General features: G+C 53.3%; 1 protein-coding gene across 1 annotated transcript in view; it reads left to right on the top strand.

The window, feature by feature from the left end:
• SLC9A8 (solute carrier family 9 member A8) overlaps window positions 1–25110 on the top strand; it is a 62525-nt gene extending 37415 nt beyond the window's left edge. Inside the window, exons 9-16 of the mRNA XM_004585892.3 lie at window positions 4822–4960; window positions 7318–7423; window positions 16834–16950; window positions 19523–19605; window positions 21217–21328; window positions 21570–21790; window positions 23079–23225; window positions 23945–25110. Coding sequence (XP_004585949.2) covers window positions 4822–4960; window positions 7318–7423; window positions 16834–16950; window positions 19523–19605; window positions 21217–21328; window positions 21570–21790; window positions 23079–23225; window positions 23945–24052 — 1033 coding nt within the window. The 3' untranslated portion in view covers window positions 24053–25110. The remainder of the gene's footprint in view (window positions 1–4821; window positions 4961–7317; window positions 7424–16833; window positions 16951–19522; window positions 19606–21216; window positions 21329–21569; window positions 21791–23078; window positions 23226–23944) is intronic.
• The last annotated feature ends 750 nt before the right edge of the window (window positions 25111–25860 follow it).

Genomic DNA, 25860 nt, shown 5'->3' with positions numbered 1-25860 from the left:
TGGGGTGGGAGGTACTCCCTAGACCTTAGAGAAAATCCAAACCAAACAAGTGACATTTGGAATATTCTGATTACTCTAAGGGTAATCCATATACTGCTGATGTAAATTTAGAGAAAGTGTGGGAGGACGGGGAGGGTGGAGCCCATATGCTTCTAAATCTATATTGTGAAAAATGAGAAGTCGATCCATTTCATGTAAATAAAGAAAGAAAAGCGACAAGCAAAGGAATGTTCATACATTGCTACTACCCGGAGTAATTATGGGTAATAGTTGGGTGCATGAATGCCTATATTTTATTGAAATAAACTTATACCCCAATGTGTTGCTACAGTAATCTTCTGTAACACCGTTTTATTGGTTATAAAGTGTCCCTTTCTTTGTCTCACTCTGACCTACTTCGCCAGCTCCCTTTCACTGGGTTTTTCATGTTTCTCTTGGCAGAAATTTCTATAACTTTAATAGGAAATTATCATACATCATGCTGCAAGACCATTGAAACAACTGATGGCAATATTTTTTCGTATTGGAAGTGTACTCTGAAAGCTGTTGAGCCTTCTGCTTTTTACTTTCATCTCATATCCTGGCTACATGTACTGAACATTTGCGATAACGAATTTTGCCCAAGTTGGAGATGACATCATGAGTTATTTTTATACATCAGGAGCTAAGCTCAAATGCTTTGTCTCTGATTTATTTAAAGAAAAAAAAATCTGTCAGGAGTAGGCCTGTTTCTGAGCTTTTCCACACTTTGCTGCAAAAAGGACCTAAGATGAGATTTTTTTTTCTTTTTAGGATTTACTTATTTATTTGAAAGGCAAAGAGAGATGGGTGTGCTTCCATCCACTGGTTTGCTTACCAAATGGTCTCAAAGCCAGCCCTGGGCCAGGTTGCCCAAGAGGTCCCTGAAGGACTCCTACATGGCTGCTCTGCCCATTGTGTTGTTTCAAGAACAAAACCAACCATGAGTCCAGTTCCTGAATGTGTCCTCCCCCTGCCCAGGGTGCTCAGGCACGGTCACGTCCTCCCCCTGCCTGGGGTGCTCAGGCACGGTCACATCCTCCCCCTGCCCGGGGTGCTCGGCACGGTCACGTCCTCCCCCTGCCCAGGGTGCTCAGGCACGGTCACGTCCTCCCCCTGCCTCGGGTGCTCAAGCACGGTCACGTCCTCCCCCCTGCCCGGGGTGCTCAGGCACGGTCACATCCTCCCCCTGCCCGGGGTGCTCGGCACGGTCACATCCTCCCCCTGCCCGGGGTGCTCAGGCACGGTCACGTCCTCCCCCTGCCCGGGGTGCTCAGGCAGGGTCACGTCCTCCCCCTGCCAGGGATGCTCAGACAGAGTCACGTCCTCCCCCTGCCCGGGGTGCTCAGACAGAGTCACGTCCTCCCCCTGCCCGGGGTGCTCAGACAGAGTCACGTCCTCCCCCTGCCCGGGGTGCTCAGGCAGAGTCACGTCCTCCCCCTGCCCGGGGTGCTCAGACAGAGTCACGTCCTCCCCCTGCTCGGGGTGCTCAGGCACGGTCACGTCCTCCCCCTGCCCGGGGTGCTCAGGCAGGGTCACGTCCTCCCCCTGCCCGGGGTGCTCAGGCAGAGTCACGTCCTCCCCCTGCCCGGGGTGCTCAGACAGAGTCACGTCCTCCCCCTGCCCGGGGTGCTCAGACAGAGTCACGTCCTCCCCCTGCCCGGGGTGCTCAGACAGAGTCACGTCCTGTGAGCGCCATGCTCTCTATTCTGGTGAGCTGAGAACTGAAGCATCTGTCCTTGACACTGAGCACGTGTATAAATGACCCCTTCTTAAATGTCACCTTTTTTTTAAAAAGATTTATTTATTTTTATTGGAAAGTCAGATATACAGAGAGGAGGAGAGACAGAGAAGATCTTCTGTTCACTGATACACTTCCCAAGTTTTGGGGCCTTCCTAACCAGCTTTCCCAGGCCACAAGCAGGAGCTGGATGGGAAGTGGGGCTGCCGGGATTAGAACTGGTGCCCATAGGGGATCCCGGCGTGTGCTAGGTGAGGACTTTAGCCACTAGGCTACCGCACCAGGCCCTAAATATCACCTTCTTAAATGCTTCAGCTTTTTTTTTTTTAAAGATTTATTTATTTTTATTGGAAAGACAGATATACAGAGAGGAGGAGAGACAGAGAGGAAGATTGCTCGTTTGTTGATTCACTCTCCGAGTGGCCACAATGGCCGGAACTGGCCAATCCAAAGCCAGGAGCCCAGAGCTTCTTCCGGGTCTCCCACATGGGTGCAGGGTCCCACAGCTTTGAGCCGTCCTCGACTGTTTTCCCAGACTACAAGCAGGGAGCTGAATGGGAAGCAGGACTGCTGGGATTAGAACTGGTGTCAGTATGGGATCCTGGTGCATGCAAGGCAAGGACTTTAGCCACTAGGCTACCATGCCAGGCCCAAATACCTCAGCTTTAATGAAGTTATTAGTAACTTTGAATTGTTAGTATGACAATTTTTATACTCACTTCTATGGAGGAGACCTTTTGCTTGCTCTAGGTACTATTTAAGTGCATGAAATGGATCCTGAAGCCCCATTGTATTTTATTTGTATTTTTTTTAAGATGTATTTTTTTACTTGAATGAGTTATAGAAGAAATGGGGAGGGAGAGACAGTGAGAAATCTTTCATCTGATGGGTCACTCCCTAAATGGTCACAGCAGCTAGAGCTGGGCTGGCCTGAACAAAGCTGGAAGCCAGGAGCTTCTGGCTCTCCCACATGGGTACAGGAATTCAAGGCCTTGGGCCATCCTCCGCTGCTTTCCCAGGCCACCAGCAGGGAGCTGGGACCAGGATTAGAAGCAGTGCTCATGTGGGGTGCCAGTGCCACAGGTGGAGGGTTAGCTTGCTGTGCCACTGTGCTAGCCCCTGTCTTTTGCTTCTTAGGGTGTGAGAACAAAATAAGAAACAACATGGGGTGAAGCATGATCCGTGTCAGCGCGTGTCTGAGTGCCACCTGTGCTTGCAGTGTTGCTCCTGCCAAGGTGCCTGGGGGGCCTGAGTAGTGGGCCCCTGCCACCACATGGAGATGCAGATGAAGCTCCTGGCTCCTGGGTCTGGTCTGGCCCTGCCCTGGCTGTGCAGGCAGCTGGAGAGGGAACCTGTGCAAGGGAGATCCTCACTTGATGTGTCCCTTTGCCTCTCTGTCACTCTACTTATAGTCAGTCGCTGGTCTAGAGAGTCTGGACTCTGTTCATTTTCCTCGTGCCAACCCTGAATCCACCGCTCACCCCTTGGGACCTCAACGCGTTGCTCACCCTTTCTGGGCCTCAGCTTCCTCGTGGGGAGAAGGAGGAAGTGACCCCGACTGTGTCCCAGCTGCACACCGTGGGGCGCTGGTGTGGCTGAGGCCTCCCTTGCCGGCTCCTGCCTGGGGTCTCCTGGGAAGGCCTGGGTGGGGGTGACTGTGGGTTCAGGTGGGTCTGGAAGACAGCTATGTGGGAACGTCAGGGGTCTTCTCTGAAGGACTTCTCAGGGCATTTGCTGCATTGTAAGTTTCCTAGGTGTTTGGAGAAGCGGGCTCATGATGCATAGTATTAGCAGTTTTCATTGTTTCATTGAATGAGTTAGCAGAAATGTTGTGTTTTTTATGTGCCTGGTTCTGCTTTAGGCTCTAGCCACAGGTCGTGAATAGGAGGGCAACAGATTTAGTTCTCACGTGCCATGACTAAATAGGAGCCATGAGAACCTGTCAGTGGGCTGGCCTGGTGAGGAGCAGGTGCCCAGAATTAGCTGGGCCCAGGCAGGGGTGAAAGAGGACCCTGTAGGGAGGGACCAGTGATGAGTGGCCCTACCCCAGGTGAGGGGGAGAGGCCAGGATGGTGGTATGGGGAGCAGGTCACGCTGAGGACTGGCAGCCTCAGCAGGCGTGTCCTGCTTTAGGGCACAGCCTCGGCACTGCATGGAGGCAAGGATGTATGCTGAGACCCTTGCGGCCCGGTCCTGGGAGGGAAGCGGGGGAGGTGGAGCTGTGGGTGCATTTAGAGTTGGATGGTAGAAGCCACAGCTAGAGGTGTGTGTAGGGGAGAGCTCCTGATTAATGGAGTGAGGATGCATTTCCCTTTGGGGTTGAAACCAACACTTTTACTCAGTGACTGCTGACATTCATTTTGTTTTGTTGCGGTGAAAGGAAAGTCCTTTCCGGTCTTCCTCCTTCATCCTGCCCTCTCAGCATTAAGCCTCTGAAGCTTCGCTAAGCTGCCATCTTGCACAGCCTCCACCTCAGGTTTCACTGCAGGAGTCCAAGCTGAAAACACGTCCCATGGAGTAGTCCTGTGTGTGGGACACACTGCCAGCGCGTCTCCAGACCCTGTGCCCTGGCGCTGTTACTCCACCAGGCCCCAGTTCAGCCTGCTCCCTGCCTGTGTGTTGGCCTCGGGAATCTACAGTTGAGTGTCCCCAGGCTCCTGCCTCTACATGTAGTTTCCCACCCTGTGGGAGCTTCCATGCATTTCTTCCTGTAAACTATTTGGTCCAAACCCATGCACAGCCCAGGAAGCTTCCTTGGCCACCCAGGCTGTTACTGCCCCTCCTCTGTGCCGTCTGCCAGGGTATCGGTAGTTCCCATGCCATGCTTCTTCCTCATTGCACTGAGGGCATCTGCCCAAGGCCAGGGCCTTTGCTCTCCTTTCCAAATGCCCAGCAACTAGTGCAGCCCCCAGGACAGAGGTGAACAGGTCAACATTGACTTGGCTCAGTGGTGGGTGAGTGGATGAGCGGGCATAAGCAAGGCGCAAGTTTGAAGCCCTAAGTGAATTTCCAAGAACTTTTGTCAATAACATTTCAATTTGTTTCCTTTTTTCATTTCTTAGCACAGCTGAAGGTTTAACAAGAAAAAATATGTCCGATGTCAGTGGGTGGCAAACCTTTCTGCAAGCCCTTGGCTACTTCCTCAAAATGTTCTTCGGCTCTGCGGCGCTGGGCATCCTGACCGGCTTGATTTCGGCATTGATATCCTTTGCCAGGAGGCACACACGGAGCAGTGCAGGTGGCCCACGGTTCCCTCCAGTTCTGACCATTTTCTTCCAGTCCCTTGGGAACCAATAAAGGAGGACCATCAGCTAAGGTTTTGGGTTGAAAAATCACTGATTTCAATTCCATGATTTAAAATATACCATGTGAAGTTGATGATGTCACTTTCAAAGCTTACAAAAGCCTGTGCCCTAATGGACATCAGATGGGATTGGGGGCTACCCTGTTCCGAGAGTGTGGTGACCACAGCCAGGGATTTGCATTCTCTCTCTCTCTCTCTTTTTTTTTTTTTCCCCAGGCTTATTTGTTTTTCTTAGAAAGGCAGACTTTCAGAGAGACAGAGAGGTCTTCTATCCGCTGGTTCACTCCCCAAATGGCTGCAACAGCTGGAGCTGAGCTGATCTGAAGCTAGGCCAGGAATCTCCTCCAGGTCTCCCACGTGGGTGCAGGATCCCAAGGCTTTGAACCATCCTCTACTGCTTTCCCAAGCCACAAGCAGGGAGCTGCATGGGAAGTGGAATAGTTAGCACTCGAACTTGTGCCATGTAGGAGGTTTAGCTTATAACATCACTGCACCGTTTTCCACTGCCTCAGTCCTTACATTCAGAAAATTAGAAACTGATTTTCATTGAAAATGTCGATTTGAGGAAATCTTTACTCCACAGAAAGTGTTTATCTGGAAGGATCAGGAAGGGTGTTTCCAAGGGAGCTCCACCCAAGCCATGCACTCTGCCTGGCGCCTCGCAGCCCATGAGCTTGCCCAGCAGCTAAGAAAGAGGCTTGCTAAGGCCCAGGATGCCGTTGTTGATGGAGAAAACACAGCATGTGTGAACAGGAGCAGGCCCTCGCCGTCACTGCTGCGCCCAAGCCTGCGGCTCAGCGAGGCCAGCTGGCCTCCTCCACGCTCAGTTTGCTGCACAGATGGCCCGAAGAGACGCCTGCCTGGCTACCGGTCTGTTTTCCTGCCATGCTGTTGGCTCCTCCTGCCATCCACTCCTTTGTCCAGAAGCGTAAAAGCTCTGTGTTGGTGGCTGACAGCTTCTCATACTGCACCCATAAACAGAAGGGGAGAGAAGAGAAAACTGAATTTCTGTTGCGCTTTTCCCCCGTGTTTTCTCACAGAGTGGAGGGAGTCCCGTGAGCTTCCCCAGGCACCATGAGCCATGTTGGAGCAAAATGAGTGCCCTGGGCATGCGCATGGGCACCATGGACAGACCTGAGGATCTGGCTGACTCAGTGAAGAGGCAGGAGCTAGACACCAGCCGAGCTGGGGAAGATTGACCCCCGTGCGAGGACATTAGGAGGGCAGGTGCCCATTCAGGATCTCACCTGAGCACCTCAGGCGGAGGGTGACAGGGCCCACAGGGGACCTGTGGTGGCGACTGTTCCCAGTGTATGACAGCACTCAGTGGTTTAATCTCCACAGCAGTCCCCTTGGTAATGGGAGAAATGCACAGAGCTAAGTTTGCCTGTGACTCCAGGCGTCTGGAACATTCCCAGTTCTTCCAAACTTCATTTGAAAAGCAGGAGAGTGACAGAGAGATTTTCCATCCTGTGGTTCACTCCCCGAATGGCTACAATGGCCAGGGCCAGAAATTTCTTCCAGATATTCCACGTAGGTGGCAGGGGTCCAAGTACTTGGGTCATCATCTACTGCTTTCCCAGGTACATTAGGGAACTGGGTTGGAAATGGAGCAACCAGGACTCGAACTGGTGCCCATATAGGATGTCAGGACTGCAGGCAGCAACTTAGCCTACTGTGCCACAGCAGCAGCCTAGCATTTTTAAAAATACAGTTATTTATTCATTGCTTTTATCTGAAAGGGGAGTGAGAGAGCTCTCCCTCAAATGCCTACAAAAGCCAGAACTGGGCCAGGCCCAAGCCAGGGTCATGATCTCAGTCTGGGTCTCTCACATGGTGACAGGGACCCTGCTACCGGAGCCATCACTTGCTGCCTCCCAGGGTACACATTAGCTAGATGCTGGAATCCAAAGTGGAACTGTGACTTGTACCCAGGCTCTGATCCAGGATGTAGGATCCCACACAGGTTGATAACCACTACGCCATATGGCCACCCCATCAGCATTTTTTAATGAGTCAACTCAATTTTCCCTGCCATTTGTCTCATTACTACATTTCTTAGTATTTTGTCAGATTCCCTAGCTTATGAGAGTCTTCTTGCAAAGGAAAATTCCAGAAGGACAAGTTCTCAATTGTACCCTTAGAATGTTCCCAAATCCTACCTCTTCCATGTTTGGAACACTGGCAGTTTTGACTGCACTGCGTCTCACGTCAGCTGTCCTTCGAGTCTCTTTCCTTGACCTTGGTCGCTTACGTGCTGAAGCACATTGACCTGAGGAAGACGCCGTCCTTGGAGTTCGGCATGATGATCATTTTTGCGTACCTGCCATACGGTCTCGCAGAAGGGATCTCCCTCTCAGGTAAGTGAGAGAGAGCCCGAGCCAGAAAAGGGGTCCTTGGCTCCCTGCGCCAGTGGTGCAGGCTGGCCGGATCTGGTGTGCTGTGAATCTGTGGGTATCATGGTCACATTTTGTGTGTGCCCACTTTCTCTCATTTCTCCTCCTCTGTTGTAGCCCATGTGAGGTGGACTCAGGGAGGTCCCCAACAGATGAAATGACTCTGGCCAAGAGAGATAAAATACATTGCACAGGGTCTCAGTGAGTTGGAACTCGATTCATATCGAGTAGTTTGACTTGAGAACTGATGCCTGCAAGCCCCTCCTCTAACAAAAACACCTTCTGTGGCCACCCAGGGGGTCAAACACAGGCTGGCTATGGCCTGAGGATGTGAAGGTAGCATGTATTGGATACACCTGACTTGTATTCATCTTGCTAACACTCCTGTGTGGAAAGAGGTGCTCAGAGGGGATCACGAGCACACATTCTGGGGCAGGCCGTGGGGTCTGGTGCCTCGTGTTGCACCCTGGGGAGGAGGTGTGCGGTACCCTGCAGCAGAGCCAGCGCCAGGGAAGATGGTGTGCACCAGCTGCGGGCTGACCACTCAGTCCCTGCCCTGCTTTTACTCAGTTGGCAGCCTTGAGCCGCCAGACTGGGCTTGATTGGTGTTCCCACCCACAGGTGGGCAGCCGGTCTTCATCCGTGGTTTTTGTAATTATGGGGATGGTGGCCTGGGCATGGAGGCCTGGAAGCAGGTCAGGAGCCTGACTCCCTTCCCCTGTGAAGGATGCTGCTGAGGGCAGGCAGCTGCCTTTGGTCTGATCCTGGCCTTGGAAAGAAGGCCCTTGGGAAACCTGCTGTGGAAAAGGGACGCTGTGGCGGGGGGTACCGTGACCCCTGCTAATGGATGGCTGACTTTGCCCTAACTTTGTTGAGGTGTAGTTTATCCAGGGTAAACTGGGTAGATGGCCCCATGGGCCTTGATCAGTGGGTCGCAGCTGGCCTGGTGCCCTGGTGCCCTCTGCCTGTCCCTGAGCCCCCACACCTGCTGATACACATCATGTCGCTCTGGTAAATGAGGCCATGTGGTGTGTGCTCAGTGTATTTTCATAGTGAGAGTTTAGGAGGAAGTTGAGCCATCCCGATGGATGTGTAGCACCTGGATTTGGGGGTGTCTTGGTGCCCTTTGGTTTATATTCTGCTTGGGGTTCACTAAGCTTTTTGGGCTTAGACGTTGTAGAAGTTCATAGCTTTCATTAAATTTTGTAAAATTTTTGCTCATTTCTTTAAATAGTGTTCTGCTCCTCGCTCTCCTTCCCTGCTGGGAGCTCAGTGACACCAGCTTTGTGGCCAGTATGTCATCGGCCTCCTATGGGCTCTGTTTTGGTTAGTGTCCATTGCTCTGATCCAAGTTCACTGTTCTTTTCCTGTGCCATGCGGGAGCTCCTGTTAACCCCACTGGGCATGTGGACACTGTCTATCCACACAGATTCCCTGCAGCTCGTTCCTGCATCCTCCATGTCTCACTTCATTGTGTTTCTGCTCACCTCTGAATCCTCGCGCCCATGAGGCATGCCTCATAGCAGCTGCCCTGGTATCCTGTCCCCTGATGCCTTCTGTCCCCTGATGGAAGCTCTTGGAGTGTTGAGTCCATTCATTTTTTCTTCTTCTCTTGCCCTTTGCCATCTGAGTCCCCCAGAACCAGCTCAGTCCTTTGGAGGTTTGCCTGTGGACTGTCAAGGTGGGCACAGAACCACAAGGCTGAGACAGTGCCCGCCGAGGGCCCGCCTGGCTCTGGGTTATGCGGTCTCTGCGCTAGCGGTCTCTGCACACCCCCCCTCAACCCCACATCTCTCTGAGAGGTGCTCGGCCTCCTCCTGCTGGAGGTTTGTCCCTCGTGTGTGCAGCTCAGGATTTAAAGACGCCTCGCTGTTGCTCTCCAGAGCTTTCCTGCAGCTTCCCACGCAGGTGAAGGGGGGCCTGAGTACGAGGAGAGGCCTGACAACTTCACTAATGTACTTCAGTACAGTAGTCCCGTGCAGAGCATGACTGAAGGGAGGTCCAGAGGGTTAACCCCGTCACAGGGCAAAGAGGCTGGAGAGAGTGGGTGCCTTTCAAGAAAGCAAATGGTTGCTGGTAGAGAGAACAGACCTCAAGGCAGAAATCTGCTCCTAAAGTGATTCTCTGGAACTTGGCAAGGCTGCGGGACATATGTTGTCTGAGATAAGTCCATGCGGGTGTCGCTTCTGCAGGAGTTGCTGAGACTTTGGGGGGAGGATGGAAGGCAGGTGTGTCCTCTGGGGCCGGCCCTTAGGTTAAGGCTGACACTGGGGCAGCCGAGGCCTTCCCCACCCCTGGATGAGGAAAGGACCAAGAGGGGAGGGTGGGTGTCAGCGACCCATTGATTCTGAGATGATTTCTGCACTCAGCACATGCAGGTACCATCAGTTGGGGTGTCATTTTTCTGAGCCCCAGCATTTCGTGCCCCTCTGGCTAATGGGAACCCAAACTGCTCCTGGACTGAGCCATCTTCAGGACGTGTCTGGCTGCTGCTTTCCTGTGTCCCTGCATCGTCTTGGTGTATGCAGACTGGAATCAGCTGAGTGCCAGACTCAGAAGGCCCTAGAGTTGGGCAGCAGCCTAGCACCACACCCTGGGCGCAGCCATGCGGACACTGGTGCCCTGAGGCCACCCTGTTTGTTTGCCTGTGCTCCAGGTTGGAGAACTTTTGGAGAGCTTCTACCAGCTCGTCTTGCTGTTTAAGGAAGCATGGTGATTTGCATAGCAGCCGTTGCTACAGGGGCACCATGGAAGTCCCGGGGATTTTTATGACTCAGCTGAGCAGAGTTCTCTTGGGCTTTGCTCTCTCTGGGGTTACCCGGGGCATCTGTAAGCAGATCCTGCTGAGGAAGCTGGGAGGTCCTCCTCATGGGAGGAGCCCCTGTGACCTCCAGGCTCTGCTGCTGAGCCTACGCCTGCTCCCCCGAGGTGGTCTCATCCGGGACCTGCCATCAGCTTCCTGCTAACCTTGACTGATTTAGGCAGTTAAATGGGCCTTACTATGAGTCATCCGCCCAGCACACCCACTTCACGATGTCTTCCTGGTTGTTCTCCTGCCCCCTTGAGATGAATATCACTCAAAGATGCAATTCAGGCCCCAGTTGGAATTAGTGATGGAAACAGGAGGTGAGTTTTCTTGGTTTTCCTTCAGAGTAGCCACACTTCCTTTCTGTAGGTTTCGGGACCTTGCTGCACACACAGTGAGGACAAAGCCGTGCAGGCCAGCAGGTGTGGGAAGTGGCTGCGTCTCTCTTGGCCTTTGGGCGATTGTCAGGCAAGGTCTTCAGAGCAGACGGGTTGGCCCTCATGTGTTGCAGGCGCCTCCCAGTGGCATGCGGGGCGCACATGAGAAGGGGGAGGTTTTGCTGTTTTTCTCCTTTGTAAGCCCTTTTCCAGCGCATCACGAAGGACTTACTGTGTGTGGTTCCATGCAGGACTTCCTCATCCTGGGAGCCATGAACCCTGGGCCTGTTATGGACACAGTGTTTGGGTCTGACTCTGAGCTCGCTCTCTCATTAGCCATGTAACCTCAGAGTACCCACTTGGTCCTCGACTCAGCACCACAGGCGGGCCAGCCCAGTCAGCCCTGCGGGGGAGCATCCTCGGGGCTGTGCCTCCTGCTTTGGCCTTGGCCCAGTGCCCTGTGGTCCCGGCAGGATGAGTGGAGAGCGCCCTCACTCTCGGCACAGCGAGGCGTGTAGTTGCTCTGGTTACTCCTCAGTACGAGCAAACGATTTTTGGAATCCTTGTTTTTAAGTTTGTTTGTTTTAAAAATATTTATTTATTTATTTATTCATTTATTCATTTATTTATTTATTTAAAAAGCGAAACAAGAGCAAGCGGGAGAGAGAGGTCTTCCATCTGCTGTTTCATTCACGCAGAAACTGGGGCTGGGCCAGGCCAAAGCCTAGCACCACAAACTCCGTTCTAGGTTTCACTGTGGGTGGCAGGGGCCAGGCATGCAGGCCACATTTGATGCTTTCCCAGGTGCAATGTCAGGGAGGACTCCGAAGCAGCACAGCTGGGGCTGGGACTTGCATACCTAAAAGGGCTGCCAGCTGCAATTTAACCCCTGCAACACCCTCCAGCCGAATGGATTTTAAGATGAACTTACCTACTTGAAAGGCAGAGTGGGCAAGGCAAGGGGCTGGTGAGAGACCCCCTGAGGAGTCAAGGTCTAATGTCCAGCCGTGAACTGCTTTCCTCCCTCACTACAGTTGATGTGAGACCGGCTGCTGGGCCCTCGGCTCTGAAGGATCAAGGATGCGAGCAGAGCCCGCTGCTGCCCTTAGCAAACCAGGCTCGCAAACATGGGGGAGCTTGGACGGAGCCACACGAGATGAGCTGCAAAGCAGGGACTTTGGGCTAACAAATGAGGACAACATGGATCTGCACCTCACACTTCCTGCCAAGTGGCAGCCTAAGCCCGGCTGCAGGTGGAACTGGTGCATGCCTCCATGGGCAGAGGTGTGGATCCATGGCCTTGCATGACCTTGCTGCTAGGAGAAAGAGTGGACATGATGACCTGGTCATCCACTAATAGGAAGGATCAAGTTCTAGCCGATTTTTACTATGGAATGCCGCACAGCCACTTAAAATGATTTGGCCTGTTTGTTGTAGGAAGAACACCAAAACATACTGTTAAATTTTGAGAAAGGAAATGGAAAACATGATCTGTTGAGCTGCTCAGTGAGCATTGGCTAGGTGCCTGCCCCTGTGCCAGGAACTGTCCCAGCTATCTGCATCGCGGTGGTAAACCAGAATAGACCAGTTCCTGCCTACAACAGAAAGGAAGTATGTGTGGATATGTTCAGTTAGCATGTGATGTTATTTCAGTGGATTCTATGCAGTAAAATAGGTGAAAGATTGAAGAAAATTCATTTTTCATAATATGTGTGAAATGGAGTGACTCCTGTCTGAATTTTAGGTTTTAAATGTTTGCTTTCTTGTTTTTATTTTGGGGGGATTTATTGTCAGTTGCTTGGAGGGAGATTCACTCTTGAGTTTACCAGAAGAAAGGCACTGGGGACACAGAGTGAAGTAGAGCTTTACTGATGTTGGAAACCGTTCTCTTCTGTGTATGGCCTCTTGTGCCTTGGCTGCCTGTCTTAAGCCCATCTTCTGCTGCAGTCACTCCCAAAGACGAGGGCAGCGTCCACTCCCTGATGAATTTCTTGTCCTTCTACCGATTAAATAGGAACACGTTGGTTGTGTTTTATTAACTGTATTCCTTTTAATGTCATGAAAGCCTACTTACTGTTTTTTATTCATTGTTGATAACATGAAACATACTTATGATTTTAAAAAAAAGAAGGAAGTATGCGTGTCAGCCAACACGTGTGCTGCAGGGAGCGAGAGGGACCTGGGGCATGTGGCGTGACAGTGGAGAGCAGCACAGCGTGGCGCCTGTGGGGGGAGGAGGCCACTGTCCTGGTTAGGGTGGTCTCCCCAAGGAGGTGGCACTGGCCCGGGCTGCGGGGAAGAGCTGAGGAAGGAGGGCTGGGGAACAGCAGATGTCAAGGGGCTTCTGGGCAGGTGGGAGCTTATCAGGCTCCAAGAAAGCAGGGAAGTCAGCATGGCTGGGCCAGAGCAGGTCCAGGCCCCACCAGCCCAGAAAGGGACTGGGATTCTCCTGTCTGTGCAGAGGCAAGAGTTGGCAGTCTCTAAACAAAGCACCTGCCATATAGGTCCCATGTGCCTGTCTGTCTGTCTGATGACCTTCATGCATCTATGTCATCACAGGGTACTTTACAATCACTCGCTGCCTGCCAGCTGTTCCTAGGAGTTCCCTTTGTACCAGCGCTATGCCTGGGGTTCATGGACACTCTAGCCCTTGAGTCTATATAGTGGCTTTCCTTTAAGATTTACTTATGTAGACCAGGCAGGGCTGAGCAAACCTTAGCCTACTGGCAAGTGCAGAAACCAGGCTGGAGTGGCTGTCACACCTACTGGTTTGCATGAGCCAGGGATGGGAGCAGATGGAGCAGGGCCAGGTCCCAGTGAGTTATGGGACTAAGGGCAGGCCAGGTCATTCCAGGCTATAGCATCCAAAAGCAAAAATCATGACAGGAGAGGGACTAGGCCAAGCTGGGTCAGAGCAACCACTGGCACGCACAAGATCTGTGGCTGGGGACAGGCCTGGTTGCCGAGCAAAGGGGATGCCCTGGTTGGGTTGTGGTTCCCACTGGTGAGTACAAAGGCCAGAGTGGGGACTGCTGTCTGGTCTGGACATGGCTGCAGTGTCCCTCAGCACAAGTGTGGACTGGGTCTGGGGTTGGCCAGACTGGGCCAGACTCCAGCACCCACTGGTGCTCGTGAGAACCAGGGTAGATGTAGGACGGGTTAGGCTAAGTCTCTCCCTGTGCTGAGCCATGTGGAAGCTGTGTCTGGGTGTGGACCAGGCTTAGCTGGGCTGTAACACCCAACAGTAAAAACCAGAATGGGTGAAGGCCAGTCAGGAAAGGCCATTTTTCGTGCTAGGACAGGAGGTGGACTAAGTAGGGCTGACCCATGGACCCACCGTGTGCGCGAGATCTGGCACTGGGAGAGATTCTGATGGAGGAGCTTGGGGAACTCCTCTGTCAGGACACAGTCCCTGCAGGTGAGTGCAAGAACTACAGTATGGAGCAGCCTAGACCAGGCCAGGGAGTAGTACCCACCAGCATAAATTTGGTGCAGGTCGGGGGGACCAGGCTGAGCCAGTTCATATCACCTGCTGGCGAATCTGAGAACCAGAATGGTGTTTGGGTTGGGCCAGTTCACATGAGGGCGAGCACTCGGGGCCAGCTGGACTGAGCTAGGCTGTAATCCCCACCAGCGGGAGCTGGAATTGGGGGTGGGCTGGGCCCAGCCAGGCTACAGCACCCACTGGCAAATGCTGAGATGAGGCAGGCCATGCCAGACTGAGCCACAGCACCCAACCAGCATACCTGAGACCAAGTGGGGAGGGGGCAAAGCTGGTAGGGGAATATTGAGGGCTCCCCTGCTGGACCACCACTCCCACTGGAGATGAGTTGGGATGGGGGCAGACCAGACCAGGCAGGGCTATAATACCTGTTGGCCTTGTGTGAGCTGGACTAGGGGAAAGCCAGGCTGGGTTGACTGTTCCTACTGGTGCAAGCATAAGTCAGAGTGGGTGTAGGGTTGTTGGGCTCTGCTGCAGTATTAGCTGGCAGATGCTGGCATGGGGGGCAAATTCTGTCAAGTTAAACTGCAGAACCACCTGGAGAGTGCATGATCTGGGAGTGGGAGTAGGCCCAGTAGGGAAACAGTGGGCACTTCCCTCCTAAGTTGTCACTCCAACTGATGAGCATGAGAACCAGGACTGAGACAGGCATGGCTAGATAGGGAATGGCACTTGCCAGCACATGTGTGGGCTGGATAGTGGGGCTGGTTGGGTTGAATGAGGCTTCAGTACCCATTAACATGTATGAGAGCTGAATGGGATGTGGGACAGACTGGACCAGTCTGCTGTACATCCTGGCAAGCATAGGAACCAGGGCAGGAGGCAGGTCTGGTGTGGGTTATTGTGGGTCGCTCCGACTAGGCTGCAGCTCCCACTGGTATACATGAAAGCTGAGTATGTGGTGGGCAGGATCGGGCTAGGCTGCACCACCCATTGTTTTTTTTTTTTTTTTAAAGATTTATTTTCATTACAAAGATATACAGAGAGGAGGAGAGACAGAGAGGAAGATCTTCCGTCCGATGATTCACTCCCCAAGTGAGCCGCAACAGGCCGGTGCTGTGCCGATCCGAAGCTGGGAACCAGGAACCTCTTCCATGTCTCCCACGCGGGTGCAGGGTCCCAAAGCCTTGGGCCGTCCTCGACTGCTTTGCCAGGCCACAAGCAGGGAGCTGGATGGGAAGTGGAGCTACCGGGATCAGAACCGGCGCCCACATGGGATCCCGGGGCGTTCAAGGCGAGGACTTTAGCCGCTAGGCCACGCCACCGGGCCACCCATTGGTTTTTGTAGAAGACAGGGCTGGCGGCAGAACTGACCCAGCAATTGCATCCACCAGCATGTGCGTAAGCTGATTGGGGCGATGGATTGTGCTCAACCCTGTATTGACAGGCACACACAGGAATCAGGTCTAGGATCACCTCAGATGAAGTTTCTTTGGGGATTCCCCCCAACTGAATTGCTGGACTCAAAACCCCAACCATGGAGAGAATTGCAGGTGCCATGGTCTGACCATGGAGTGCATGTGTCAGAGCTGGGCCTCCTCAGTGGCTGAGACGGAGCAGTGGACAGCATATCCAGGTGCACATGGAGGATATGGCAGTACACTGGAGTCTTCAGAAGACACCTGGTACCACAACAGAGGATGGAGGACAGAACAAATCGATCAACCACCCCAGCTAGCCAAGTGCTGGCAGTGAAAATCTGAGCAAACAGAGACTCTAAGGTAGACTATGTCAGCCAGTGGATTCTGGAGAGATTTCATCATGCTTGAAGTTATGAGATCAGCAGTAATTCAGAACTGTTGAATTATCAAAACCTCAAGAGCAGGACCCCTGGAGCAGGCCCCACATGGGGACTCTGGGGTGGTGTCGGGTGGCGGTCCTCCATCCCCGGGTGCAGAGGAGTTTGGGAGCCTGGGTGTGTCTTCTCTCCTTGTTTCCCCTTTTCTCCCAGATGCAGGAAGGAAAAAAAGAGAATGTGGAAATGGTGATCTCACCCACTGTCCTGTGGCCCTTGACCCTTATCACCCTAATTAACTACGTAAAAAACATCCAAAAGTAAAAATGATGAAAAAAAAAGAGATTGGCTTATTTATTTGAAAGACAGGTTATAGATAAAGGGAGAAACTGATAAACAAATCTTCCGTCTGTTCGCTCACCTCCCCAAATGGCCTCAAAGGCTGGGACTAGGCCAGGCCAAAGCCAGAATCTGGAAACTGTCTGGGTCTCCCACATGGGTGCAGGGGCCCAAGCACTTGGGCCATCTTCTTTCCCAGGTGCATTAGCAGAGATCTAGATTGAAAGGGCAGCACCCAAATGGGATGCAGGTGGTACAGGCAGGGACTTGACCTGCAACGTCACAATGCTGCCCTAGGTGGCCCGTTTTCCATATAAGTAGATCAAGCGCACAGGTGGCAGTAACACTCAGAACCCAACCTCCAACTGGGGTTTATGCAGAAAAATTTTAAATTCTTGAGCAGTTGCTGTCATTTGAATTCCAAGATTTCCCATAAGAAGCTGAGTGCAGGTTTCTCTCAGGAACCAGGGTTATAAGAGAGACATTATTCTGGCACCTTGGAAGGCCCCAGCCCTCTCTTAGTCTGGGCCACAGGGACGGCAGGCGGTGTGAGGCGTGCTGTGGCTGTCACACAGCAGATCCACTCACGGCTGTGCTCTGCCCCTCTCGCTGCAGGCATCATGGCCATCCTCTTCTCGGGCATCGTGATGTCGCACTACACACACCACAACCTCTCCCCGGTCACCCAGATCCTCATGCAGCAGACCCTGCGGACAGTGGCCTTCCTGTGCGGTGAGTCCCGCCTCGGCGGCGGCCATGGCCTCCCAAGCTCAGCATCACCTCTCCTCCTGCTGCCCTGGGCGTCAGCTGAGATTTTCCCTGGCAGCAGAGTTCCCCAGAGCCCAACACTGCCGCCTCTTCTGTTTATTCCTCTGGCTTCATGAGCCTGTAAAGCAAACTGAACACCTCGTAAATGGAACATTGAATAAATACACAATTTTAAGACGCCAAATAATGTGAACAACTGATGGTGAACATTTCCAAAAATGTAGTTCTTGAAAATGACGTTGTTGAGGGTTGGATGAAAGAGGCTCCACAATTAAAAAAAAAAAAGTTTAAAATCCAGGGTTAAATCAAGTTTAACAAGTTCATCAGCTGCCAGACTTTCCAGTGACGGTGCACTGTCACTTTCTAACAAGAGATGGAGTTGCAGCTTTCCTAGGCGTTGCGGCCCCAGAGCTCTTTGTTCACAAAGCATCCTTGTGAACTTGAACTTAGGGGGAGTCTCATGGAGCACAAGTAGACCATTATGCATTTTGTTTTGAAGTAATTTTTCTTTCAGCTCTTACTGGCCCCCCACTCAGACCCATGCTCCCCACCCCCACACCCCCACCCGTATTTGAACCTAGGGGTGAAGGAGCTACTCCGACTGTCCGTTCAAGCCAGCCCCGTGAGGCTGAGTCCCGGCTGCCACCCTCAGCATCTACCCTGCATTTCAAGGGGGCCTACCTGATTTTGAGGGCTCTGGTTGCCCGCTGCTCTAGGCCTGGAGGCAGCGGCCGGCCTTGCACAGCCTTAAGGCACAAGAGGTCAGGTGACCTGCCCACAGTCCCATGGTCAAGAGTCAGGCTTGCAGCCAGGGCTTCATTCCTGAACCATGGGTCATTTTCCTATACCTCTCTCAGGAAGGCAAGCCTGCAAATTCTGATAATGACTCTCACCTTAAGGGAACATGCAATAAAACAGCCATCAAATCCCATTTGGTATCCATTGGATTGGTCAAGTTGAACTTTGGGAATCCCCATTTGTGGCACAGGTGTTTGGAAACCAGGCCTCGGCGACAGGCTCACACACCGACACGTTTTCATTTGGAGAGCATTTGTGCCCTTCAACACAACAGTCAGCCACTGGGAATTCAGCTATGTTTGAGAAGTTCGTTGGTTCAGTGAGCCACGCTACATCCGTGTTCCTAGGGTTTGTGCTGCCAGGGAAAAGCAAAAAGTAGGACTGCATGTGTCCCACATGGGCTAATCTGGGAAGAGCACAAAAATATTCACTGAATAAAAGCAAGAGTCTACAGAAGGAAACAAGGAATATGTTGTCCAGCTTGTGGCTGTGCCTTTTTTTTTTTAATTGGAAAGTCAGATACAGAGAGAGGAGAGTCAGACAGGAAGATCCAGCTGAATATTTACTCCCCAAGTGACCGCAACGACCAGAGCTGAGCTGATCCAATGCCAGGAGCCTCCTCCGGGTCTCCCATGCGGGTGCAGAGTCCCAAGGCTTTGGGCCACCCTCGACTGCTTTCCCAAACCACAAGCAGGGAGCTGGATGGGAAATGGGGCTGCCCAAGGCTGTTTTTAAAAAGACTCTGGGGCCCAGCGCAATAACCTAGTGGCTGAAGTCCTTGCCTTGCATGCGCTGGGATCCCATACGGGTGCCACTTCTAATCCCGGCAGCTCCACTTCCCATCCAGCTCCCTGCTTGTGGCCTGGGAAAGCAGTCGAGGACAGCCCAACACCTTGGGACCCTGCACCTGTGTGGGAGACCTGGAGGAATTTCCTGGCTCCTGGCTTCAGATTGGTGCAGCACCAGCCATTGTGGCCACTTGGAGAGTGAAACATCGGATGAAAGATCTTCCTCTCTGTCTCTCCTTCTCTCTGTGTATCTGCCTTTCCAATAAAAATTTTTAAAAAATCCTCAATTGAAGGAAAAGCACCCTGGAGTGTCTTTAAACAGCTGAACAGCCACGCTGTTTACACTGCTCAGCTACTGGCCTGTGCAGGCATTGTCTCCAGAATTCTAAGGCTATTGTGGGGATGTCACGGTCTAAGCAGAGAGCCTGGAGATTTATAAGATGCTTTTTTCTAATACACGGGTGACTGTTTAGCTCTTTCTGGCTTTGGGAGCAGAGCCAGGAATTGACAATGAGTCTTCCTGTAGTCCTGCTGGTGTTTTACGCCTGCTCCGAACTTTGAAGTCGGTCACTTGATTTGCCCTCTGGCAGAAAAGTGACCCAGAGGCCCCTGCAGTCCCCCTGTGGCGGCTCTACCAGCTGCTCCATCAGGAGTCCTCACTAATGACAGTGTTAGCCACTGGACAGATCCCTGTGCCTGCAGTCCGCCCGGCAGGATTTGCCAGTTGATCTGTCGCTCTGGGAGACTGCAGCAGAGTTGTGTCGCTGGTGTGAAAGGGAAGAATGAGGGCCCAAGTACAAGGCTGACCAAAACGTGCAGAATTTCCCCGAGAAGAAGGGCAAAGTATAATGTTGGCTTCTGACTGCTGAATGTCTGCTTGCTCGATACTTCAGGGCTCCACTGGAAGAAGACTGTCGGGGCTAAATAATCCGTTCCTTGGTTTGTTTCAGAAACATGCGTGTTTGCATTTCTTGGCCTGTCCATTTTTAGTTTCCCTCACAAGTTTGAAATTTCCTTTGTCATCTGGTGCATAGTAAGTATTTACCTTGTTTTTTATCTGATCACTTACTTGTAGCTCAATAATCATATGTTCCTGATTCATTTATGTAACTGTCCAAAGTTAACAGCTGCATAGAGGACACCCTTATGTTGAATGTTTCTTTTTAAATGAAAGTCACAAATAGTAAGGGAGAGGGGTAATTTTCCTATCCGTAGATGTCATGATCCTCTTTCAGAAGTACACGTTTTTGTGCGTTTGTGGTCTGTGTTAAATGCAGACTTCAAAATTGAGTATTTAATTGTCCATAGCCATGTAAAAGTATCAATGTATAGGAAAAGGAAAATGTATAAAGAACAAAATTGCCAACTGTTTGCAATTAAATATATTACTGCAGAATCACCTCCTTTTGGGAGGCATCCCATCCGAGCGAGGCAACATGCAGCCCTTCCGGGCCTCTTGGTTCCTCCTCCTGCGCCGGGAGGTTCCTGCTGGCACCTGCTCCTCTCTCTCATGGATCCCTTGTCATTTTAGTTCCTCTGTTCCTTTAAGTCGCTTCTGAGGCACAGCTCCCTCCTCTCTTGGGTCCTAATTTGTCTCCTGGAGCTTTTATTGCTGGCACTGACCCCTGACCCGGCACAGTTTGGGGAAGCCAGCAACTGAGACCGGGAGGAAGCTGAGGAAAGGATGCTCTCCCATCGACCAGGACGGACTGACATCTGTCCCAGCAAGGCAGTGGTCTTTAGTGTGGTCATCTGGCAGAGAGGGCCCAGCCCTGGGAGTGGCAGATTAGATGTCCATGGCTGGCAGGGAGGTGGGGGTGCCCTGCAGGAGAGACTCAGTTCCCCTGAGCATCTGAGCAGGCAGGCAGGCCCTGCCATGGCGGCAGCTATATAGGACAGATGTCACAGACAAACCCTCCAGGTGCAGTTTGGCTTTGGATTTTGAACCAGGTTGAAAGATCTGCCACTTCCTTCCTAATTCATTGAAATTTTTTATGCTTCAGTTTCCTTGATTGTAACATAGAAACCGAAACAAGCACCTACCTTGTCAGATCATTTTTGGAATGTAAATGTATCGAGACTGAACCTGTGAGATGCTTAGCCAAGATGAAGATGAAAGTAAATGAGCAAACGGGCCCGAGAAGCCGCCAGGGCACCATTTAAACCACATACTGTGGTGGTGGTTAGGACTTGCCACACCCTTGCAGACAGCTGGCAACCAGAAACCATGGCAGATACCAGCCAGGCCCGGCAATTGGGCCCCTTGTGGAGTGGTCTGGGTGCTCCCTCCACTCAGGGTGGGGCGTGGCCCAGCCTCCCCTCCTTCCGACAGGGGGCCACCTGAAATTAGTCTCTGGGTATTTGCGCATGGCCTCTTGGCATTTGTCGATGTTCTCCGTCTTGTCCTAAGCCCTCATTGATACCTCATTAGTCCTCTTTTCCAACTGCTCAAGTGTGAGGTACAAAGGTTTGTCCCCGGCCCCGGACTCTGGTCTCTGGTCGGCCGTGGGTAAGGCAAGCCCTCCTGGTCAGGAGAGTGCCGCAGGGACACTGGGCGTGGCATGTGGGCTGCTTCAGCTCTGACTAGCTGTCACTTCCAGACCCAGACGTTTTGGTCTGAGATCAAATCTGTTGCCCTTCACAGGTGCTTGTGCTGTTTGGCAGAGCTGTAAACATCTTCCCACTTTCCTATCTCCTGAATTTCTTCCGTGATCACAAAATCACCCCAAAGATGATGTTCATCATGTGGTTCAGTGGTAAGCCAACTCATGAATATCTAGGCAGAGGGCCGATCCTGAAGGATCCCAGAGAAAGGACTCCACTATAGAGAGAGCACGCGGTCTTCTCCACTATCCTGAATACCCGCCCTGTGCTGGGGAATGTCCTGCTGGCTATGAGCTGGGTGGGGCCGGGTCCCCAGGCGGTCTGGCCTCTGCCCTCCCTCTGCTTGGCTCATCCCAGCCCTTCCCTGTGCACCTGCCCCTCCCGCATCCCCAGGCCTGCGGGGAGCCATCCCCTATGCCTTGAGCCTGCACCTGGACTTGGAGCCCATGGAGAAGCGGCAGCTCATCGGCACGACCACCATCATCATTGTGCTCTTCACCATCCTGCTGCTGGGTGGCAGCACCATGCCCCTCATCCGCCTGATGGACATCGAGGACGCCAAGGCGCGCCGCAGGAGCAAGAAGGACGTGAACCTCAGCAAGACGGAGAAGATGGTTAGTGCCCTGGGGCAGAGCTGCTGCCCGCCACGGCCGGCCGCAGACACATGGCACTGGGGTTTTCATGTGCAGACATACGTTTGTGTCTAGTGAAAAGTAGAGCAACAGAGAGCTCTTGCATCCACTGGTTCACTCCCCAACTGCTCACAGCAGCCAGGGCTGGGCTAGGCTGAAGCCAAGAGCCAGGAAATCCTTCCGGGTCACCCACATGGGTGCAGGGGCCCAAGTAGGTGGGCTGCTTTTGTTTTTTAAGATTCACTTATTTTTATTGGAAAGGCAGAGTTCTAGAGAGAAGGAGAGACAGAAAGAAAGATCTTCCATCCAATGGTTCACTCCACAAATGACCACAGTGGCCGGAGCTGAGCCAGTCCAAAGCTGAGAGGCAGGAGCTTTTTCCAGTTCTCCCATGCGAGTGCAGGGATGGCCCAGGGCTTTGAGCCGTCCCCCACTGCTGCATTCCCAGGCCATAGGCAGAGAGCTGGGTCAGAAGTAGAGCAGCCATGACACGAACTGGTGCCCACACAGGATGTTTTTTTTTTTTTTTTAAAGATTTATTTTATTTTTATTACAAAGTCAGATATACTGAGAGGAGGAGAGATAGAGAGGAAGTGGAGCTGCCGGGATTAGAACCAGCAGCCATATTGGATCAAGGCAAGGACCTTAGCCACTAGGCCACGCTGCCGAGCCCCACACAGGATGTTGGCACTTACAGGTAGAGGATTAGCCTGTTGAGCCGCCATGCCAGCCCCAACTTGGGCCATTCCCTGCTGCTTTCCCAGGCACATTACCAGGAGCTGGATCGGAAGTGGAGCCTCCAGACCAACCAGTACCTGGGGTCTTCCCTTCACCCCTCTCCAGTGCCAGCTGGGATTTGTTCCTGCTTGTTTGCTTGACTGGCAAACTCCTGTCCACAATGGAACAATAGCTACTGTTGCAAAATACAACAAAAAGAGCTGCCATGGTTCAGTTTGTTGGCAACAAGAGAGCAGAGTGGCAGTTCCCAGTCATGGCTGCACATCAGGGTCACGGGAAGAGCTCGGACACCGAGCCCAGCCTGGGCCCAAGGCAGTGTCACTAGGCAGGCTGTCACACACCCACCCTGCTCTCATGACCCCCCCACTTCTGGGGGCTTCCAGGGGCTCCTTGATGCCCCAGTGGCATGCACTGGTCGTCCAGTGCAGTTAGGGTTGGGGCCACTGGCTGCCAGGTAGGCCTGGGTGCTATGGGCACTTAGGGGAGCTGCCAGTGCCAGCTGACAGCATCCTGGCCCTTCCCCCCATGCCAGGGCAACACCATCGAGTCGGAGCACTTGTCAGAGCTCACCGAGGAGGAGTATGAAGCCCACTACATCAAGCGGCAGGACCTCAAGGGCTTCCTGTGGCTGGATGCCAAGTACCTGAACCCCTTCTTCACACGGAGGTTGACACAGGAGGTAGGATGGGGTGCTGGCACCCACTGCAGCCAAGGGGGCGGGGTGGGGAAGCTTGTGTGGGTATGCCTTGGAGTCCCGCCTCTGCTTGGCCTGGCTCGTGCTGCTGTAGTAGCGGGAGCCTTGCTGCAGTGTGGTGTTCCCGGATGATACACTTGGAACCCAATCAGCTGCTGAGACTGGGTGAGGAGCTGCAGCTGCACCAGGCCTCCGCAGTTTCCCAACCACACCACTCTCGTACCCTTCCTCCGAACACCAGTGCTGCCCTGTAGCCTCATGCCTAGGCCCCAGATGGTCACAGTAGCAGTCAGATGATCCAGCAAGATGCCAGGCACTGCACACAGGAGCTGCCCTTATCTTCAGCAGCGGAAGCAGTGGCTGCAGTGGGCACTTCCCTGGGTAGACTGAGGCCCAGGTAGTAAAGGAGTCCCCAAGGTCACACAGGCAGGAATGGCAGCTGGGAGCAGACTGTGGTTCCAACCTCGTGCTACTTCCAATGGCACCTGTGCTTAGCTGCACCCCACAAAAACTCCGCTCTACCCGGCCATAGTCTTCACACTGCAATTGCCTGTGGCCCTTCACCTTGCCACCCTCCCCCCCCCCCCGCGCACGGGCGTGTACGTGTACGTGTACACACACACACACACACACACATATATATATATATATATCCGCCTTGACCCTGCCCACTAAGCAAAGCTTGCTTGTGTCTCCCGCCCCAGGACCTCCACCACGGGCGCATCCAGATGAAAACACTTACCAACAAGTGGTACGAGGAGGTGCGCCAGGGTCCCTCGGGCTCCGAGGATGACGAGCAGGAGCTGCTGTGACGGTGCCAAGGCTGCCCGAGGTACCCACGGTGCCCTCAGAGGTGCATGCACCAGGCACCCTCTGAGGAGATGAGATGGCAAGTGACGTCAGGGCCCTGGAGCCTTCTGAACTTGGACCTTTCTAGGCCTTTGGAGCCAACCAGCCTCTTTGGAAATGTGCATCCTCTGCCCAGGGAGCCAGGCAGAGTGGCTGCCCATGGCATGGAACCAGGGAAGCAGCTGCCGGCCAGAGAGAGGAGCAGCCTGCTGGGGAGCCTGTTGAGAGCTGTGCCCTGGATGGATGTCGAGGCAACGCAGGCCTGGCTGAGGTCAGCCGCAGCTGCAAGCCCTTGTCCTGGAGTGAGGGACAGCTGCTATTGCCTGGAGTCATCCCGGAGCCTGGGCCTCAGCGGCAGAACCCAGGAAGGCCTCCCTGTCCACCCTGGGGGAGCCACCCTGTACCCCGCATGCCCATGTGCAACCGTGGAGTCCTTCAGGGGAAGGCCAGCCTATTCTGTAAGGTCTGAGTGCCTGAGAGAGAGAGGGAGAGAGAGAGAGAAAGAGAGAGAAACGAGAGGGCATGGACTGAGCTGGCAGCCAGGGCTGCCCTGATATGGTTGGAATTCAGGCATTTTATGAAGCAGGGAGAGCCTGCTCCTCGCTAGTCCCCTTCCTGCATGGTCCTGCCCATTCCACTAGGACCCTTCCCCGCTCCAAGTTCCCTGCAGTCTTGTTCCGTTGGTCCCTGAGCTGGGACCCTGGGGGTCAGGCAAGTGTGCTGTTGTGTGTACACATACACACTTGTATACACACACAGCCCCCTGCCAGTCATGTGCTAGTGAAATGAGGGCCACCTACATCCTCTTGTGCCGTTCTCTGGGCCTCTGACCTTGCCTGCCTGGGCCACTGGAGCCTTGGGACCTGTAGGACCAGGCCATGCTAATTCCTGTCTGTCCCACCTCCAACCCTGGGGCTCTGGGTGTCAGGAATGGCTCAGCTCAGGACTGGCCCTGAGGGCTTAGGCTCCGCGCCCCACACCCTCCCAGTTAACCAGAAGTAAACTTGGACTTGAGAGGTTTGTTTTCATGTCCCCCTGACCCCTCCATGACTCCATCACTGGATTCCTCAGAAGAAAGAAGGCTGGGGGGGATGGGGGAGACGGCCAGACTTCCTCTGAACCCCGGGCTGGAGGCAGGTTCTGGAGCAGCTCTAAACCTGCAGTACGCAGCTGAAATGCTGAGAACTTTCTCATTCAGGCCACCCCTTGTCACACCTGCCTCCCGCTGCTAGCTGAAGCGAGAGCTTGTGAAGAGCTTGGGGGCCCTGCCCAGGAGGTACCCACACCCGCAGGATCTGCCATGAGCCAGCCCTGCTCCCTGCTGGCCGAGCATGGGCCCAGCCCCTGGTCGCTGCCCTGTCTCTGGCGGCTCGGTTGCCAGCAAGGCCGTGGAGGGACCTGTTTAGCTCATGCGTGGTTTCACTTGTCTTCGCCTGAGAATCTAAAATTGCTGCTTTCTAGTCTCTAGCGCACTCTGGCCTCCCGTGTGGAGGCAGGGAAGGCGCCCATTTCACCGTCTCTTCTGGCCTTGGTTTTCTTTTAGGTCTAGACTATGGCCAGGAGCCCTAAACTGAGATCAGACCTGGCTAGGTGAATTTGGTGCCTTTGGGATGCTGGTTCTGAGTCAGTGAACCGTGATGTGCCACACAGGCGTGTCAGCTGGACACCCTTCCTAGGCTAATTCACACACCCCCTGTGGTCGAAGGAGCCCTTGGAGCAAGGGATGTGTTGGGCAGCAAAGGAGCCGGCTTTTCTGGCTGCCCAGACCCGA

This window comes from Ochotona princeps, chromosome 22 (genome assembly GCF_030435755.1).
Source record: "Ochotona princeps isolate mOchPri1 chromosome 22, mOchPri1.hap1, whole genome shotgun sequence".
NCBI classification, from domain to species: domain Eukaryota; kingdom Metazoa; phylum Chordata; class Mammalia; order Lagomorpha; family Ochotonidae; genus Ochotona; species Ochotona princeps.
The sequence above is the reverse complement of the archived record's forward strand: the minus strand, read 5'-3'. Positions and strand labels throughout refer to the sequence as shown.